The sequence below is a fragment of the Mandrillus leucophaeus genome, unplaced genomic scaffold, assembly GCF_000951045.1.
Source record: "Mandrillus leucophaeus isolate KB7577 unplaced genomic scaffold, Mleu.le_1.0 Scaffold383, whole genome shotgun sequence".
In the NCBI taxonomy this organism is placed as follows: domain Eukaryota; kingdom Metazoa; phylum Chordata; class Mammalia; order Primates; family Cercopithecidae; genus Mandrillus; species Mandrillus leucophaeus.
In genome coordinates, this window is record NW_012104065.1 from 869,744 (window position 1) to 891,643 (window position 21,900).

Here is a 21,900-nt window from a genome sequence, read left to right on the forward strand (position 1 = left end):
AGTTTCCTTCTGGCAGTTTTGCTGCCAAATGAGTTCAGATCAGGTCATATCTTGCTACCAAGTGAGCTAGCTACCAAATCAAAACAAAACACAAGAAACAAAATAATAATTTGTGGTTTTACAGTTTTAGAATTTTAAAATTACAAATACCTGGTTGTGGACCTATATCACGATTCAGTTTTATAGATGAGGAAAGTGAGGCTTGGAGAGATTCAATGATTTGCCTGAGATTTTAAGGAACTGAGATTTGAATGAAGGCAGTGAGCCTCCTGGCTTCAAATGACTGGACTCCTTCTTGCCCACCAGAAGTGCCTTCTCTGACCCCACCCACTAACAGCCACATTCTCTTTAGGTTCACCACCGGCCTAGGGACACCAGACCTGATGACAGCTCTTCCCATCCTGAGCTCCTGCAGCTGCTTTGAGCACTTTGCTTCCCTACTAGACTCCTGAGTCCTTGGAGGTCAGGGACTCTGCATCCTTGCTTTTCTGGTCCCTGGGTCACAGTGGCACTCCATAAATATTTGCTGAATTGAACTTAAAGCTTTAGCCAGGAATACAGGAGAAAAGGTAATATTAGAACCATGAGGAATCACAGGGCCATGAATGCCTGATTTGCGTCCCAATCTGCACATTGTCCTGCAAGAGTCTGCGACGTAAGTTTACCTGTTGTGCTAAACCTGGTCATTCTCCCCCAGTGTAACTAGCAGTGGCATCCCCATCCTGTCTTCCCCACCCCATGCCCTCCCCCACCACACATTCACACATCGTGCATTCCCCTACCATATATGAACTCACACATACTCGTCAGGTTTTCAGACTTAGGACATGAAGAAAGTACCTCTCCGTAGAACATCAGTTTGTTCGGAATATTCTACATATGTAGGAATTTGCTCCACAATGTACAGAGTGCCTTTGTCAAGGCTGTGGTTCAGCTTTACCTTCTTCAGGTCCAGAACCATGTATTGATTGTTATAGGTGCCTGAAATATCAGCAGACATGAAGACGGGACATAGGTATGACTTTACTGGTTAACAAGCCCAAATCGAAATATATGTCTGTGCCTAACAGTTATTCTGCAGGGTCACTTACCAGAGTTGTATTTTGAAAAGATGTCTGCCCACCTCTTGCCACTATCTGCCATCATATTGGCCACACGGACTCTTTGCCATGCCAGGAGAGACTCGGGTATTATCTGCTTTAGCAGGGTTTTATTATACACACTGTTTGTGGTCTGCAGCAGTATCAATCCACTGCTAAGAATGTAAAAGTCATCCAGAGACTCCAAAAACCCTGCAGGAAAGACAAATATACACATCAGCCTATGTATACATGGAACAGTGAACCATCATTATTAGCAAAGAGCTTTACATACACAATGCATTTTGCAAGGCGTGTCAGTTATGACTATCCTTGACCTGCAGTTGCCTCCCCCAGCTCTGGCTCACCTCTGTGGTAGTCACCCAACTGCCGCTTACAGAGGTGCCAATAGACCTCCACCCCTGGATTCTCCATTGAAAATTTATTTTATGATTTGAAATTAAAAAAATGTTAAATCCAGAACATTGCAAGTTTCCAGAATGATAAACAGATGTAGATCCCAACTTGCTAGGATTTCGCAGGAGAACTTTTAATTAGGGAGGGGATTAGCAGCGTTCATTAGTAGGATATAAATGCCTTTTTTTCTTCTCTTCTACTTTCCCATATTTTTCAAATTTTGTGTAAGTCTACTTTTTTTTTTTTTTTTTTTTTTTTTTGAGACACAGTCTGACTCTGTCACCCAGGCTGGAGTGTGGTGGCATGATCTCAGCTCACTGCAACCTCACCTCCTGGGTTCAAGCGATTCTTGTGCCTCAGCCTCCAGATAGCTGGGATTACAGGTGTGCACCACCATGCCTGGTTGATTTTTGTATTTTTAGTAGAGACCGGGTTTCACCATGTTGGCCAGGCTGGTCTCAAACTCCTGACCTCAAGTGATTCACCCGCCTTGTGTGGGCCACCACACGTGGCTAAGTCTATGTAATTTTTATACATGGAAAAACATCTACATTTAGAAAAGTAAAGACGGTTTTGAAACTCGGTCATTGACACTCTTCGTCAATGCTTTTTTATAAATGTTAGAGGCAACACAGGAAAATCAGTGAAGCCACAGTCTTTTCTGAAGACCTATTTTGTGGTTTACACTGGGATGAGTATGGAAAGGACAGAATATCAGACGCAGCTGTAATAAAAAGAGAGGATATATTGTCATCAGTAACAGTAATGGAACAACTGTCAGTGTTAAAGAAGAGTCAGAAAAGGACCCCAGTGGTAGAGTTAGAAGGGGCCAGAGTGATAAGTTCCTTTGGTGCATCCTGGCGAAGAGGATTAATGCCCTTACAAAATAGTCCAGAGAGAACTAGCTAGCCCCTTCCACTATGTGAGGTCACAGAGAGAAGGCACTGTCTATGAGAAACAGACCCTCATTAGACACTGAGTCTTCCAGTCCCTTCATCTTGGGCTTCTCAGCCTCCAGAACTGTGAGCAATAAAATTTTTTTTTTTTTCTTTTTTTTTTTTTGAGACGGAGTCTCGCTCTGTCGCCCAGGCTGGAGTGTAGTGGCCGGATCTCAGCTCACTGCAAGCTCCGCCTCCCGGGTTCACGCCATTCTCCTGCCTCAGCCTCCCGAGTAGCTGGGACTACAGGCGCCCGCCACCTCACCCGGCTAGTTTTTTTTTTTTTGTATTTTTTAGTAGAGACGGGGTTTCACCGTGTTAGCCAGGATGGTCTCGATCTCCTGACCTCGTGATCCGCCCGTCTCGGCCTCCCAAAGTGCTGGGATTACAGGCGTGAGCCACCGCGCCCAGCTATAAAATTTCTATAGTTTATAAATTACCTAGTCTGAGGTGTTTTGTCATAGTAGTCAGAATGGACTGAGATAGTCTCAAATTTCTATCATTATTTTTTACCACTTTTATCATTTTTGCCATATCTGAGATCTAAACTATCATTTAGTTAATATTTTTATTTTTTGACAAGTAAAAATTATATAAATTTATGTTATACAAAATGATATTTTGATATCTGACAAGTAAATATTGCATATATTTTGGTATACAAAATGACATTCTGATATATGTATACATTGTCAATGGCTAAATCAAGCTATTAACATATGCACTACTTAATATCTTTCTTCAAATTAACTCTCTTTTCAAGCTTAAAATACTTACCCTTGTCACATACCATAATGTCTAAGAAACTATGGACTTAAATGTTTTTGTTTTTTCCCAAAGAAATACATTGAAACAAATACATTTCTACTAACGTGCAAAAAATATTTGTCCACATACCACCTCAAATCACCCCACCACCCTATGCGTGCTATTGCACATCTATTCTAGCCTAGTTTGGAATAAGTAAGGTGGGGTCAAAGAAAGGGGTCACTTGAAGCTGGAGGTAAGAACATGGATTGGGAGTCAGAGGGCCTAATTTTAGTTCCCTGCTTGCCTCTAATGAATTTGACAATTCTCATTCTGCCTCTCTGTTCCTTATTTCTTTCCTCTGATAACCTGGGACTAAGTGATGTCACTCAGCTCTAACAATCTGATTTTAATTTCTTGAAATTCCTTGAGTAGGAAAGTTGCACGATGAGAGGACTGTCCAACTAACCCTTAATGAGCCTCTACAAGGCTGCCGTTAAGCTATAAAGAGGTTTGTGTAAATTAGAGAAAGTTGCACACTCCAAGTGGTACAAGGCTTAAAGGTACCCTTGAATGAAATTTTAATGGTCACCTCTCTAGAAAGACGTGACCTGGGCAAGGATATATGGCTTGGCAGAGTGTAAAATGGATTTCATTCATCTCTTGGGCCGGGATCATTTTTCAGTGCTCAAACTGTACAACCATACTTGGCAGCCTTGAGAAAGCTCCCTGGTAGAAAATCCCTGTAGGGTAGAATGCTGTATTTCTGGAATGACAATTTTGCTAATTCACTCCTTACTGTAGCAGTCTTTCTGGACACAAGAGGGCAGGCGTTCTTTAATATATGTAGGTGATTGAATATTACAAGCACTAATGTTTTAAGGAGTCATCTTTCCTTTAAAGGCAAGATTCTTTATGAAAGAGACAGGAAGATGGAAATATATAGGCTATCTAGAGTTCTAGAGCAAAGAAAATGACTGGCCTGCAAAAACTATAGTCGAAGAGGCTAATTTTATAGTTTAGAGTTTAAGATAATAAAGAAAAGGCCCAGAGATGAGACAAAGTTCTGACATATTGCTTTTTAAAAGAAACACATTTCTTTGACTATATACAATTATAATCTTTAAAATTTTTTTTTTTTTTTTTGAGACAGGCTGGTCTCAAACTCTTGAGTTCAAGGGATCCTCCTGCCTTGGCCTCCCAAAGTGCTGGGATTACAGGTATGAGCCACCACATCTAACTAAAATTATGATCTTGCTCTCATCTGTCATTAGTAGCTTTGGAAGGCAGATTGAGATCAGGAGAAAATGAAACACTCCAGTGTTTTATGAATGCCAGCCTAAGAATAATATTTCATGGTAAGCTTCTCACTGAATTTAATTAAGAAATAAAAAGAAACTCTTTCAGTTAATAAATCGTATTTCAAGACTTAAGAAAAAAAAACACTGAATTACAGAAATAAACAGTAACCACTATGTAGTCAGGCAAATGGCAACAACGGTTACTCAACACACACCATGGAACAAACACATTAGAAACAATTATGATGGTTGACTCATGGGGAGTTGCATGTTGAGACAGGGTGGAGTTGAGGGAAATCATCTTATGACCAGTTAGTCAAGAAAAGTATGAAAAATAAGGTGGGATTTCTGGAAAGGTAGAAGGGAGGAAGCATCCTGAGTTAGGTGGGGAAGATGATCCAGACAGGTCTGATCTGGCAGAAGATAACAGTGTCCTGGGATGGTGCCAATGAGGAGACAAAAAATCAAAGAAAGGTACTGAAAAAAAAAAAAACCCAGAAATTAAGTGCTGCAAGATCCATTTATAATTCTTTAGAATACGTGCCGGAATTCTGCTATTTCTTTTCTTTTCTTAGTTCTACCTTTTAAAAGCAAAGGACATGAATTTTGGTCTGTACTAAATATAGATTGTATTTATATGCTTCAGCTTTATGAGCGAAGTACCTCAATTAAAGAGGTAACATGACATTAATAAAAGTAATTATAGAACATTAAAAATGTTTACAACATGTATTTATTAAATAGGCAATTTTATAGATTATGAAGACTTGACTGAAATTTTCCTGGAGCCTATTCTTTTATCTTCATTTGTACCTACTTTCAAGTACATGCACTTAATATTTAAAGAGTCTAAGCTGGCTCATGCCTGTAATCCCAGCACTTTGGGAGATCGAGGTGGGTGGTGGATCATTTGAGGTCAGGAGTTCAAGACCAGCCTGACCAACATGGGGAAACCCCATCTCTACTAAAAATACACACACACACACACACAAATTAGCCGGCGGTGGTGGCACATGCCTGTAGTCCCAACTACTTGGGAGGCTGAGGCACGAGAATTGCGTGAACCCAGGAGGTGGAGGTTGAACTGGCCACTGCACTCCAGCCTGGGCAACAGACTCCGTCTCAAAAATCAAAAACAAGGCCAGGCACAGTGGCTCACGCCTGTAATCCCAGCACTTTGGGAGGCTGAGGCGGGTGGATCATGAGGTCAGGAATTTGAGACCAGCCTGACCAACAGGGTGAAACCCCATCTCTACTAAAAATACAAAAATTAGCCGGGCACGGTGGCGCGTGCCTGTAATCCCAGCTACTCAGGAGGCGGAGGCAGTGAGTCGCTTGAACCCGGGAGGCGGAGGTTGCAGTGAGCCGAGATCGCGCCATTGCACTCTAGCCGGGGCAACAACAGCGAAACTCCGTCTCAAAACAACAACAACAAAAAAAAAAACAAACAACAGCAACAACGACAACAAAAAGGGCTAAGCAAAAATTTTGCCGCTTAGACCACAAGGGCTGCCATAGTCTCACAGACAGGATGGACTATGGATTCAGTATGCTGGGATGGTCTAGGGTGCTTGTTACAAATGCCCCAGCCCAGATCAATGAAATAGGAATTTCTATGGATAACACTGCATTTTTAGCAAGCTCCACAGGAAAAACTGGGGAACATCTAAGTTTAAGAAGTGTGTATACGTGTATGGGGGAGGTGATAGCATACCTGTATATAGTGAAAAGTAGGAACACACCATGTTTGGGGAAACACACTAAGTGCATCCCAGAAAGCCTCACTTATAGATCATTAAGCTTGAAGCCTCCGCCTTATGGGGATCATCATTGCTGGGATCCTCAATTAAAAGTCCTTTGAGGCCAGGCAAGGTGGTTTATGCCTGTAATCCCAGTACTTTGGCAGGCCGTGGAGGGCGGATCGCCTGAGGTCAGGAGTTCAAGATCAGCCTGGCCAGCATGGCAAAACCCTGTCTCTACTAAAAATACAAAAATTAGCAGGGCGTGGTGGCATACGCCTGTAGTCCCAGCTACTCGGGAGGCTGAGACACAAGAATCACTTGAACCTGGGAGGCAGAGGTTGCAGTGAGCTGAGATGGTGCCATTCCACTCCAGCATGGGCGACTGAGTGAGACTCCGTCTCAAAAAAAAAAGTACTTTAAATAGGTTCCGTCTTTTCTTCCCACACAGAAGCTCCACCCACCAGGCATGGCAGGAAATCCTTTGAGTTCACTGCTCTTTTCGTTTTTTGTTTGTGTTTTTGTTTTGAGACAGGTCATGCTCTGTCGCTCAGGCTGGATGCCGTGGCGGGATCAAGTCTCAGGGCAGCTTCAAACCACCTGGCCTCCTGAGTAACTGGGGCTACAGGCATCCACCACCACACCTGGCTAAATTTTTTAATTTTTTTCTAGAGACAGGGGTCTTGCTATGTTGCACAGCCTGGTCTCAAACTCCTGGGCTCAAGCAATCCTCCTGCCTGGGCCTCTTAAAAAGTGCTGGGATTACAGGTGTGAGCCACCACACCCAGCTGGCTCTTATAGTTTTAGCCATTTAATTTAAATCTGAATCATTTCTAAAAAAACAAAAAAAAGAAATGGATATTTATAGTTGGATAGATTGCCTTTGCACTCAGTCCTCAACCACTGAATTGTGTGACCTTGACCTGTTTGACTATTTAACTTCGCCGACTATTTAACTGTTTATTTTAAAAATGCAGACAAAATACCCTCCTTGAGGTTTTTTATGGAAGGTAGAATTTGTAAAAATCAGTATAATTTGCCTCTTCACTGCATTAACGTGCTACAGACTCAGACTGTTTTGTGTAAAGTATGTCAAAGAACTGCACTTTGTCTAAAGAGAAGTTTGATGTTTTGTATGCTTGTTAAGAAAATACAGTGCTAGAAATTAATGGTGGACAGCTGATTTTAAAAATACCCTTCTTGTTAGGTTTTTATGAACATTAAATGACATAATAAAAACAAAATGTTGGTCCGGCACCGTGGCTCATGCCTGTAATTCTGGCACTTTGGGTGGCTGAGGCAGGTGGATTACTTGAGGCCAGGAGTTCGAGACCAGCCTGGCCAACATGGTGAAACCAAGTCTCTACTAAAAATACAAAAATTAGCCAGGCGTGGTCACACACGCCTGTAATCCCAGCTACTCGGGAGCTGAGGCATGAGAATCGCTTGAACCTGGGAGGCGGAAGTTGCAGTGAGCCGAGATCACACCACTGCACTCCATCCTGGGTGACCGAGTGAGACCCCATCTGAGAAAGCAAAACCCCACAAACAAACAAAAACAAAATGTTTAGCATAGTGTCAGGGACAGAGCTGGGTACATGGTAGGGGCTAAACACATATTCAGGTTTTTTGTTTTCCTTTCTATTTAATAACAAGTTGAACACAAGCTTATAGTAATTTATTTAAAATTTAAATTCTGCCTCATTCCCATAAAACTAGTCAGGTCCCATTCATGTTATTTATCATCTGGTTACTACAAAGGATTCTCTTCAAGTAACAAGTCCTGTGCTGAACCCGTAGGTTTTGCATCTGAAGTCCTTTGTTTACAATTCCTGAATATCTTAGACTCCTGTTCTCAAATCCAGGGTATGAAAGGGAGGGCAGGATGAATAGAAAGCAAGTTACAATAGGAAGTGTGATCTCTTAGGCAGTCCCCACCTCCTCCTTGTTTTATTGCCCATCTTTCTCTCCTACAGTTCCTACCATGTCCACATCAAAGCAGACATCATCTATCTCCTTCCTTTCTGATTTTCCTCTAATCCTTCTTTCTTCCTTCTTTTCTACTTCCTTCCATAAATATTTATTCAATGATTATAATATGCAAGGCTCTGTGCTCCTCCAGGGACACAGGCATGAATACAGAATATGGGCTCTGAAGAAATTATGCACAGGGTACCTAGGAAGCTCAAAGGAGAGATGACTGACTTGTCCTGAAGGTTAGTAAAACCATCTAAAAGGAGCTCTTGTGCTACTCTTTGTTAATACGAGAAGCGCTAGGGTATTATGTATTACCTGGCCAAAAAAATAAATACATAAATAAATAAAAAGCTGGTATCAAGGGTGAGTATTCCAATAATAGCAGCATGATAAAATTGAGTGATTTTCCCACAAATAATCATTATAAAACTGTATAAAATTATTTAAAGCAATGATCTGAAGGTACTAGGAATGACCAAAGGCAGGGAGAAACAGAACGTTAGTACAGCATTGGTTAAGCTGGAGTATGAGGCTTCCTTGCCTGCATGTATTCCTAAACCCCTGATATGAACTGAATTCTGTTTCCTCGAAATTCATATGTTGAAGTCTTAACCCCCAGTACCTGAAAATAGACTATATTTGGATACAGAGCATTAAAAAGGTAATTAAGGTCAACTGAGGTCTTATGGGCAAACTCTAATTCAACATGACCTGTGTCCTTATAAGAAGAGGAAGTGGGCCGGGCGCAGTGGCTCACGCCTGTAATCCCAGCACTTTGGGAGGCCAAGGCAGGTGGATCACGAGGTAAGGAGATCAAGACCATCCTGGCTAACGGTGAAACCCCATCTTTACAAAAAATTAGCCAGGTGTAGTGGTACACACCTGTAGTTCCAGCTACTTGGGAGGCTGAGGCCGGAGAATCACCTGAACCTGGGAGGCGGAGGTTGCAGTGAGCTGGGATCATGCCACTGCACTCCAGCCTGGGTGACAGAGTGAGACTCCATCTCAAAAAATAAAAAAATAAAAACATAAATAAGAAAAAAACAGGAAGTGATGTCAGGTATATGCACGCACAGAGAAAAGGACGTGTGAGAACACAGTGAGAGGGTGGCCATCTGTAAGTCAAAGAGATAAACCAAACCTGTCAATATCTTGATCTCGGACTCTTAGCCTCTAGAACTGGGAGAATAATTAATTTCTGGTTGTTTAAGCCACCCAGTCTTTGTCATGGCAACCTTAGCAAACTAATACATAGCCCATACCCAACTTTAGCTATGGAAAACTACAGTCATTCTGGTTTGAAATGGCGAGGCCAAAGTCTAGTGTTGCAGAACAGCTGAGAATTTAAGAGGAAAATTTTGGGAGCAAGAGAACTACAAGAGCAGAGATTCAAAATCTGAATATGAACTCTGTCCAGTTCCCTGACTGACCACTAACTGTGCATGAATGTGGGAAACGCCAGGGAGCCCAGGGTAAAAATACAAAGAAATGAGAAGGTTTTCCCTTGTAAGACAGAATTGCTCTAGAAGTGAGATAGGTGAGTTTGCTGCAACTTAATATTGCCAGGGTTCCCAAATCATATGCAGCTCAAATTCAAGCTGTCAGAGGACAAAGGTAAGAACTGGAAAACCAAATGGGAATATAGGGGAAACCTTAGGATCAAGAAAATCACAAAGAGAGTTAGCTCTATAGTATGAATATGAGCTGCCAACATCTTTCACTGGCTGCTAAATTACACAGATGCAGGAGCATCCTCCAGAGGACCAGGTTGAAGCAGCAGCTGGAAGTAAGCAACACTGAGGAAGGACATTGGTTGCTGCACACTGTGCAGGTGACATACGTTGAAGTTTGAGTGCAAGCAAAATAATTGCCTGTTAAAAACAAAAAGTAAAACAAGTGACTTCAGCAAGATGTCTGACTAGAGGTGTCTAACATTCATTTCCCTACAAAAAAAAGAACCAAAATGATGGATAAAGAACTCTATTTTGACTAGAGTATCCAAAGGAGAACACTAAAGTGTTCCAAAGGAGTACAATAAGGGAGTTGCAGAGACCCAGTGGAGCATGGAGGCTTGGGATGGCTGCATAAAAAAAAGAGTGAAACGTTCTGCCTTTGCCACTCCGTCTTCCCAGTCAGGATTGGTATGAAACCAGGAGGCAGTCTCCCTATGGAGAAAAGGTGAGCAGGAGAACTCCCAGCAATCTCCATTGCAAACACCTAGTCTTTGCTGCTTGAGAATTCTGCAGTTTTCACAAGCCGTGAACCCATTCCAGGGAGCTGCCTGGCATTCACATGGCTGTATTATAAAGAATGAGCCCACTGTGCCATCTTCTCCTCTGTGATCTAAGCTGCTGAGGCACAGCACCATCTTGAGACCGGCGCCACTACTGCAGTGCACTGTGCTCTGGAGGACCAGTAACCACTGTTTGTTTCTCCCCATCCTGAGGCTCCGCTGCAAGTACACTGTGCTTCTAAACAGTAGCACACCACTCACCAGTCGAGCAGCTACTGTTTCCTATCCACCAGGAATATGCTGCCTAGGAGGCTCTCCATCTTCCCCATCCCTGTGGCTGCAGCACCTCAACCTCAATTACTCAGAGCATAGGCCCAGTGAAACAGCCATAACCTTGGTGCCTGAGCCCATGTGCTTCCTGACCCCCAAGGAACAGATGATCCTACCCAGCAGGGAGGCCACACCTTACCCTGAAGGAGCAGTCCCTATGTACTTGTGTATAACAGCCTGGCACTCCTGCCCCCAGAGGAGAGACTGTGTCTAATCCTATTGGAGTAGGCCTTGTGCACCCATGGTGCATGAAACAACCTGGCACCCCTGCCACCAGCAGAAAGGCCATGCATATGACTTGACAGAGCTGCCATACAAACTCCTGCAGGCTAGGATGCCGCTGAGGCATCCATAGAAATTGCTAACATTGACTACAGCTGAAAAAACTGCATGGTGACTACACTCCTGCATCCACCTGGAACCAAAGCCAATGCACCCTACACAACTGACACCTTTGGACACATCTGCAGGCAAAAATCTTTCCTTATGATAACAACTCTATAAAACTGGAAGAGGCATCCATTCTATCAGATGCCCAGACATCAATGCAGGGACACAAGAAATATGAAAAAGCAAGAAAACATGACACCACCAAAAAAACACAATAACTCTCCAATAACTAAAGAAATGGCAATTTACTAATTGCATAAAAAACATTTTAAATATGATCTTAAGCAAAATCAGTGAGATTCAAGAGAATATAGATAGGCAATTCAATAAAATCAGAAAAGCAATTCATGATATGAATAAAAAATTCAACAGAAATATCATTTAAAAAAATCTCTTGGAGCTGAAGACTTTAATGAATGAAAGAAAAAATATAATAGAAACTTCCAACAGCAGACTACACCAAGCAGAATAAAGAATTTCTGAACTGAAGACAGCTCTTCATTTGAAGAAAGAAGAAAGCCTATGAGACCTATGAGACACCTTTCAGTAAACACATTTTCACACTATAGAAACTTGAGGCCAGGCGCGGTGGCTCACGCCTGTAATCCCAGCACTTTGAGAGGCTGAGGCGGGCGGATCACGAGGTCAGGACATCGAGACCATCCTGGCTAATATGGTGAAACCCTATCTCTACTAAAAATACCAAAAATTAGCCAGGCACGGTGGTGGGCGCCTGTAGTCCCAGCTACTGGGGAGGCTGAGGCAGGAGAATGGCGTGAACCCGGGAGGTGGAGCTTGCAGTGAGCCGAGATTGCGCCACTGCACCACTGGACTCCAGAGCTTGGGCGACAGAGCCAGACTCCATCTCAAAAAAAAAAAAAGAAAGAAACTTGAGAGGGAGAAGAGATGGAGAAGGGCACAGAAAGCTTAACAAAATAATAGCAGAAACTTCCTAAGTTTTGAGAGTGATATGGAGAACTCTATGCCAACAAATATGAAAACTTAGAAGAAATGAATAAATTCCTGGGCACATAAAACTTACCAAAATTGAATCATGAAGAAATAGAAAATTTGAACCGACCAATAGCAAGTAATGAGATTGAATTAGTAATAAAAAGTCTTCCACAAAAGAAAAGCTGAGGACCCAATGGCCTCACTGATGAGTTTTACAAAACATTAAAGAAGAACTAATACCTATCCTTTGAAGGCTATTCAAAAGACATGAAGAGGAGGGAATACTTCCAATATCTTTCTATGAGACCAGCATCACCCTGATTCCAAAACCTGACAAGGACACAACAAAGAAAGAAATCTATGGGCCAATATCCCTAATAAATATAGATACAAAACTCCTCAAAAAAATATTTAAAAACTGAATTCAATAGCACATTAAAAAAAGTCACTCACCATAATAAATGGGATTTGTTCCAGGGATGCAAGGATGGTTCAATATATGCAAATCAATAAACATAATACATCACATTAACAGAATTAAGAACAAACCCCTGAAGGGATGTTGAATCTACTGATCTAGAAAAGACATTTTAAAAAATTCAACATCCCCTCATGATAAACACTCTCAACAAAATAGATATACAAGAAAGATAACTCAACACAATAAAGCCCATATATAACAAATTCACAGCTAGCATCATACTGAATGGGGAAAAGTTGAAAGCTTTTCCTCTAAGATCTGGAACAAGACACAAATGCACCACTTTTATTTAACATAATACTGGAGGTCCTAGCCAAAGCAATCAGGCAAGAGAAAGATAAAAAGGGCATCCAAATTGAAAAGGCAGAAATCAAACTGTCCCTGCTTCCAAATGACATAATCTTATATATAGGGAAAACCCTGAAAACTTCACCAAAATACTATTAGAACTAATAAGTAAATTGAGTACAGTTGCAGGATACAAAATAAATATACGAAAATCTATAATATTTCTTTATGACAATAGCAGACAATCAGAAAAAAAATAAAGCAATTCCATTTACTATAGCTACAAAAACAAACACTTAACTAAGGAGGTGAAAGATCTTTATGATGAAAACTATAAAATGTTGACAAAAGAAATGAAGAGGATACAAATGGAAAGATATTCCATGTTTAAGGATTTGAGGAATACTTTTTAAAATGTCCATACTAATCAAAGCAATATACAGATTCAGTGCAAGCTCTATCAAAATACCAATGACATTCTTCATAAAAAGAGAAAAAAAATCTTTAAATTTATATGGAACCTCAAAAGACCCCAAAGAGTCAAAGCAATCTTGAGCAAAAAAAAACGAAACTGGAAACATCACACTACCTGGCTTCAAAATATACTACAAAGTTATAATAACCAAAACAGCATAGTACTGGCATAAAAATAGACATATATACTAATGGGACAGAATAAAAAATACAGAAATAAATTCACACACTTACAGCAAATTGATTTTTGGCAAAGAAACTAAGAACACACATTGGAAAAAATTCTCTTTGATAAATGGTGCTCGGAAAACTGGATATCTACATGGAGAGGAGTGAAACTAGACCCCTTGCTGGGTATTTATCCAAAGGAAATGAAACAAGTATATTAAAGAGATATCTACACTCTCATGCTTATTGCAGCACTATTCACAATAGTCAAGATATGGAATCAACCTATATGTCTGTCAACAGATGACTGGATAAAGAAAATGTGATACATATATGTATAATGGAATACTATTCAGGCATAAAAAGAATCGAATTAGGTCATAGGTGGCAATGTGGATGAGCCCTGAGGGCATTTTGTTAAATGAAATAAGCCAGGCACAGAATGACAAATACTGCACAATCTCACTCAGATGTGGAATCTATAAAAGCCAATCTCATACAAGTGTAGAGTAGGACAATGCTTACCAGCAGCTGGGGAGGGTAGGCAAGGTGGGAAGGGTTTAATCAACAGGTACAAAATTACAGTTAGATAGAAGGAAAAAGTTCTGGTATTCTATTGCACAGTAGGCTTACTATAGTGAACAATATTATATTATATATTTCAAATAACTAAAAGAGATTTTTGAATGTCCTTACCATTAGAAAGTTTGAAGTGATGAATATTCTAAATACCATGATTTGTTCACTACACAATGTATACATGCATCAAAACATCACACTGTATCCTATAAATAGGTACAATTATATGTCAATTAAAAATAAAATAAAACATAATTCTCAAAAATACACATTCAGAGACACTATGGTGTGCTATTTTTCAAGTCCAGATTTCAACCAAAAATTACCAGGCACTATATTTAACAATATTGTATTACATATTTCAAAATAACTATAAAAGAGGATTTTGAATGTTCTTATCATAAGGAATTGATAAATGTTTGTGGTGAAGAATATACTAAATATATATATACATTGTGTAATGACCAAGTCGTGGTATTTGCTATATTTGTCACCTCCAAAGAAAAAGGAAAATATGACCCCACACTTAAGTCACTGGAAACTGTTTCCAAGTAGGCCTTGATATTGGGTTTAGTGGAAAAAGACAAAACAGGAAAATATAGTATTAAGATTTACCAGAGAGGGAATCTCAACATAAAATTAGAAGTTAAAAAAAGAACAAAATTGAAATTCTAGACCTGAAAAGTACAGTAAATGAAATGAAAAAATCACTGTATACTTCAACAGTAAATTTGAGATGGCAGAAGAAGGAAGTAGAAAACTTGAAGATTGTGGCTGGGCGCGGTGGCTCACGCCTGTAATCCCAGCACTTTGGGAGGCCAAGACAGGTGGATCACCTGAGGTCAGGAGTTGGAAGCCAGCCTGGCCAACATGGTGAAACTTTGTCTCTACTAAAAATACAAGATCAGCCAGGCATGGTGGCGCATGCCTGTTATCCCAGCTACTTGGGAGGCTGAGGCAGGAGAATCACTTGAACCTGGGAGGTGGAGGTTGCAGTGAACTATCACGTCACTGCACTCCATCCTGGGCAACAAGAGTGAAACTCCATCTCAAAATAAATAAATAAAATTAAAAAAGAAAAAATAAAACAAAAAAAACCTGAAGATAGAAGATTAATGGGAATCATCCAATCTGAAAAACAGAGAGAAAAAAATAAAAACTACATAAAATTTACAAAGCCCCAGAGGCTTGTGCAAAAATGTTTAGCATCTGATGAATAATTGACTGGAGTCCCAGAGGGAGAAGAGAGAGAAAAGAGGAAAAAATATGTGAAGCTATAAGTGGTGAAAAAGCCCTACCTTTAATGAAAAACATTAATTTACAGTTCCTATCAGCACAACAAACTTAAAATAACCACAAAGAAGACCAGAGTTAGCCCGCCAGAAAGCTGGTCACCAAAAATCTAAATGCAGAAAAAAATTTGAGCAGAAAATAATATAATTAACAGCTTACTTCTCAACACACACACACACACACACACACACACACACACACTTCTTGTTTTAATTTTTTAAAAGACAGTAAGTTTTTAAGTAAAAAATCTTAACACCATATTGGTGTATTTATAACATACATAGATGTAGCATATATATGACAACAATAGCATAAAGGATGGAAGGCACTAAATGGGATAATTACCATTTTAAGTTCCTATATACTTTTTAGTAGACATAATTGCTTATTAACTTTACGTAAATTGTGATGAGTTAAAGATGCATATCACAAGCCCCAGGGACAACAATTTTAAAAAGGCCAATAAATATAGCTAGAAAGCCAACTGGAGTATTAAAATATAGACTATTTTGTTAGAAAATCTTTGTTAAAATGTTTAACACAAAAGAAGACAGGAAAGGAGGAACAGAGAAACAAAATAGAGATGAAATGAACTAAATAGTGAAATGGCAGACTTAAATCTAAATATATAAATATTTACAGTAAATGTAAATGGACCAAACACTTCCATCAAAAGTAAGAGACTCAAACTTGATAGAAAAGAAAGCAAAATGTACTAATTATCTGTCTACAAAAGACATACAGCAAATGCAAAACCACAAATAGTTTGAAAGTAAAGACATTCCATTTGTGCTGGCAAATTAAAATATGCTTTGATTCACATTTGAACCTGAAAGCAGGAATGCCTACATTAATTGCCACATTAAAAACAGCCATCAGGCGGGCAGATCACGAGGTCAGGAGATCGAGACCATCCTGGTTAACATGATGAAATCCCGTCTCTACTAAAAATACAAAAAATTTGCCGGGCGTGGTGGCGGGGGCCTGTAGTCCCAGCTACTGGGGAGGCTGAGGCAGGAGAATGACGTGAACCCGGGAGGCGGAGCTTGCAGTGAGCCAAGATCGCACCACTGCACTCCAGCCTGGGCGACAGAGCCAGACTCCGCCTCAAAAAAAAAAACAAAAAAAAAGAAAGAAAAAAAGAAAAAAAGCCAGCCATCTACCCTTGATTATCTAGAAAGACTTCGTAATGATGGCCAGTTCCTTTTAGGTTTTAGAAAATCAAATGATGACGTAAATTTCCCTTAATTTGCACAGTAGTAATTAAAGTACATCTCTAAAGTGGAACACTTACACTAGGCTCTAAGATTCACTTTGAGGTGGAACTTAAAACCAATATACTGTATGTATGCATTGGTAATAGCTACTTTTGCTTCATAGCTTCATACCAACAAAATGTATCAGAATAGTATGAAAGTACTGGAGGAGCTGAAAGAAAAATACCCAAGGCCAGGCATGGTGGCTCACGCCTGTAATCCCAGCACTTTGGGAGGCCCAGGCAGGCAGATCACCTGAGGTCGGGAGTTGGAGACCAGCTTGACCAACTTGGAGAAACACCATCTCTACTAAAAATACAAAATTGGCCAGGCGTAGTGGCGCATGCCTGTAATCCCAGCTATTCGGAAGGGTGAGGCGGGAGAATTGCTTGAACCCTGGAGGTGGAAGTTGCGGTGAACTAAGATCGCGCCATTGCACTCCAGCCTTGGCAACAAGAGCGAAACTCCGTCTCAAAAAAAAAAAAAGAAAAAGAAAAAAGAAAAACACCCGGATACACATACTCCTTCAGACTTACAGACTTAAGCTGCATTTATGGGGTAGTGATGAGGTTTAGAACATACACGTATTTCGTTAAAATTCTCCAGATGATTCTTAGTATGAACTACTACATTATAAATTTTAAGATATACTTAGAAGTCCTTAAGACACCTAGCTCCATCTCTAATAGACAGCACATTTATATTGCAGATTTTTTTTTTTTTTAGTTTATGACCAGTTATTCGTGAAGGACTATTGGTAGGAAAAATATGAATATGTTAACTTTAGCTTACGGCACCAATTTATGAAGGAACAACAGGCTCACCAGCTGATCTCAAACATAAAACACCCCACATCAGTCTGATACGATATGGTACTACTTTGAATCTGTTACTAGTACCACCTTGACAGAGGATACATGCTCCCAAGACGTTTGTTACCACACTTAAAAATCACTGCTGTCATTAAGCATCAGTTTCAAAAGTATAGCCATCAGTTTCAAAAGTATAATTTACTTTTTCCAGATGACTACCATTATTCTAGTCTCTTGAATTTGTAAGGGGAAAAACAACAAAAACAAAAACTTATGATGCACTTTTCTCCAGCACATCAGATTTCAAATTGGAAATTAAAGACATGCTATGGTAATGAACCTGCTAGTACTCACACTTTTTACAAGAAAAAAAAAAGGCAAGAAACTTAATGGAAAGAGAAAAACCTTCCTTTGTTGGCCCTTAAACTGAGTCAAGATCTGAAATGTAGAGATGATCTCTGACATTTATAACAGATACCTGTATGTTCTTGCTGTGTAAATAAAATTGCTGGTATGAAAACAGTAAGCATAAAAAAGCTGGAGTGGTTATATTAATATAAGGCAATATAGACATTAAGACAAGGAGTTGTCCTAGAGACAAAAAAAGACATTTCATAATGATAAAAGGGTCCATATAGTAGGAATATACTATACTTATGAATGTATGTGTTAAATGATAGAGTATCAAAATGCATAAAGCAAAACTACCAGAAATGAAATGAGAAATATAATCTGCCATGGGATTAGAGAACAAAGATAAGAAAATGAGAAATAGACAAATTAACAATTACAGTGGAGGTATAAATATTTATTTTGTAGTAAATGATTAACAAATAGAAAGTCAGTTAAGAAAATAGATGATCTGAATTACACTATCAATTAACTTGCACTGACTGACATTTACAGAACACTACACTCAGAAATACTAGAATTTACATTATTTTCTACTGCATATGAAGCATTCATTGAGATAGACTCATGCTGAGCCATAACACAGGTCTCAATAAAGTTAAAAAAATTTGAAATCATACCAAATATGCTCTCTAATCTCAGAATAAATTAGAAAATGGAAATTTATTTCCAATTAATTTATGATTATTTCTATGGAAATAAGTTTCCATAGAAAATTGGAAAACAGTGACAAAGATCTGAAAAATCTGTAAATTTTTGGAAATTAAACAATACACTTTCAAATAAGCTATGGATTAAATAAATCATGTGAGAAATTAAAAAATATTCCAAATGGAATAAAAATGAACACAAAATATATCAAAATTTGTCAGATGCACCAAAAATAGTGCTTATGGGAAAATTTATCATTTTTTTGCTTATGATAGAAAGAAAGATGAAAATCAGTTATCTAGTTTTCTGCATTAAGAAGCTAGAAAAAATTACAAATTAAATGCAAAGTAAGTAGAAGAAAGAAAATAAAGATAAAAATGGAAATTTTATCTTAATAAAGAAGAAAAATGGACAATATCATGAATGATAATGGGGGCTTTACAGATCCTACAGACATTAAGAGGTTAAGAAAAATATTATAAATAGCTTCATATCAATAAACTTAGAATAACTTAGAAAGAAGGGATAAATTCCCTGAAAGACACATTTTTAAAACTAACTCAAGATGAGTTAGAAAACTGAAATAGTCCTGTAGCAGTGAAAGAAATTAAATTTACAATTAATAACTTTTCAACTAATAAAAACCTTCATGTCTAGATAGCTTCACTTGTGAATTCTATTAAACACTTAAAGAAGAAAATGGGCTTGGCATAGTGGCTCACACCTGTAGTCTCAGCATTTTGGGAAACCAAGGCAGGAGGATCACTTGAGCCTAAGAGTTTGAGGCTGCAGTGAGCTATGTTCACACCGCTGTACTCCAGCCTGGGTGACAGAGTGAGACCCTGTCTTTAAAAATAAATAAATAAATAAATAAATAAATAAATAAATAAATAGAACAAAATAATCCCAATCTTATACATGCTCTTAAAAAATTTAGGAGAAAGAAATAATTCCAAATTTAGGATATGAGGATAAGCTTATCCTAAAACCAAAACCATCATAAGAAAAGTAAACTACAAACTAATATGTCTGATGAATGTAAATGAAAAAAATCATTAACACTTGTTAGTAAATTGAACTAAAAATAAATACAAAGAATAACACATCATGACTAAGTGAGGATTAACCCAGGAATTTCAAGTGGTTTCACATCTGAAAATCAATCAATATAACTCATCATATTAATAAAGGAAAAAAAATCGTATGATCCTTTCAATAGTTGCTGAGAAAGAATTCAGAAAAATGCAACACTTATTTAATATTGATAAAAATATTAAATAAAGTAGGAAGAGCAGGGACCTTCCTTAACATTACAAAGGGCATCTACAAAAAATCTGCAGTTAACATCATACTTAATGGTGAAAGACAATACTTTTCACCCCAGGTCAGGAATTGGGCAAGGATTTCCATGCTCACCACTTACGGTCTCCATTATTCTGGAGGTCTTCTCCAGCACAATCATACAAAAATACAAAGACATACAAGGGATGGGAGAAGTCAGACTGTCTTTATTTAGAGATGACATGATTGTATATATAGAACATCCTAAGGAATCTATAAAAAAGCTATTAGAAGTGATATGTGAATTTAAAAAGATCTCAGGATAATAATGTACAAAAAAAGTCATACTATATTGTGGTAGTTTTCAAATTTCCACAAATTATTTGGCACCTTTCTCTTTAAAAGGTGGATTCTAATTCCCTTTCCTTGAATGTGGGCTGGTCATAATACCTTGCTTCTAATTAATAGAACCAGGTGGAAGTGAGTGTTGACATCTGAGGTGAGGTCACAATAGGCATTACTATTTCTCCCTTGTTCTTTTGGATGGCTTGGTCTGGAGGAAGCCAGGGGTCTTGCCATGAAGGACACTCAAGCAGTTCTGAGGAAAGGCCCAAGTGAAGAGGAACCAATTGCCAGCACCACCCTGTCGGCTATGTTAGTAAGTCGCTTTGGAAGCCCATACTCCAGTCTCAGTTAAGCTATCAGAGATTTCAGCCCTTCAGTCTTTGAGTCTTCCAGCTGAGGCCCCAGTCATAGGAGAGACAGATTATCCTCACTGTGTCCTATCTAAGTTCCTGATCCACAGAAACCATGAGTAACTAAATCATTATTGTTTTTAGCCACTAATTTTTGGAGCAATTTGTTATGTAGCAATGGGTAATCAATAAATATGCATGAGAACAAGCAACTGAAAAAAGAATTAAATAAAATCTTGATTATAGGAGCATCAAACATAACTTAGGATTTAACTTACTTAAAGGTATGTAAGACCTAAATACTGAAAACTACATGATATGACTCAAATTAAAGACCTAAATAAACAAATAGATTATATTAGTGGATTGGAAGACTCAGTGTTGTTGACAAGTGAATTTTCTCTGAATTGGTTAAAACTATCAGATCTTTGTGCTGAGGTCTTCACACATTGTATTGGCTGCCATTTCAGTGCCATCATCTTCTAGTGATTTATCTCTTTGTCTTACCTCATTGATTATTGATTTGTATTGCCAAAATAAGTACATATATGGGGAGGGCTGGTGCAGGGCTTTTACCTTCCTTACTTAGCCTCAGCAGTTGCTAGGCAAAACAGACCGACCATGTATTCAAAACCCTTCTTGTTAGGGACAGAAACTTCTAGAACAAGGCTATTCAAAGTCACTTTTTTTGGGGTATCCAGTGCCTCAGGCAAGTGTTTTTGTTTGTTTAACAGGACCCCTGCCTATACAAACAATTTGATTAAAAACATATATTTAAAAATTCATAGGTACATGTGAAGTATGATGATTTATCATTGAAGATTTAGGATGGTGGGCAGAGAAACGTACTCTGTTTTGTCTATTGTCCAATCAGTGCATGTGAAGATTCTTTATAGTATCCAGGTACCATCTCTTTGTATTCTTTATTATTAAATGCATTGTTCCTGGCTAAGTTCCTATTTTTTGTCATGAGAAAAAGGTAGCAATACTGTTGTTATAAAACCATGACTTTTTGGAACCCGTTTGTATTCAAACACCACAAATCTCCTTGCCTCTGCAGTTCCCTAACACCATTCTCTTAATGACTCTGCAACAACTATCACGCCACCTGTGAATCCTAGCTTCTAATGACTCAAAAATCCTTGTTATGCTTTGTTAATGTTGATCACAAACGCAAGTCTTACCAGAGTATTAAAAAAATTGTGAATGATAATTTGTTTTTTGGTCACTAAAGCTACACTGGGAATTTTACAGTGTAAACACAGATCAACATGTTTTCTGTTGGACTCTTTAGGCTAATTGCTGCCTCCCTAGAATGTAATCTCTTTGTTGTTGTTGTTGTTGTTGCTGTTGTTGTTAAGTTGAGGCCACACTTTGTCCCCCAGGCTGAAGTGCAGTGGTGCTAT

General features: G+C 38.8%; 1 protein-coding gene across 1 annotated transcript in view; it reads right to left on the reverse strand.

Annotated features, from left to right (window-relative positions):
• PLBD1 (phospholipase B domain containing 1) overlaps nucleotides 1–21,900 on the reverse strand; it is a 54,150-nt gene that overhangs the window by 6,583 nt on the left and 25,667 nt on the right. The window contains exons 7-8 of the mRNA XM_011990792.1: nucleotides 1,092–1,292; nucleotides 841–981 (exon numbers count right to left, since the gene is read on the reverse strand). Of these exons, the coding sequence (XP_011846182.1) occupies nucleotides 841–981; nucleotides 1,092–1,292 (342 nt within the window). The remainder of the gene's footprint in view (nucleotides 1–840; nucleotides 982–1,091; nucleotides 1,293–21,900) is intronic.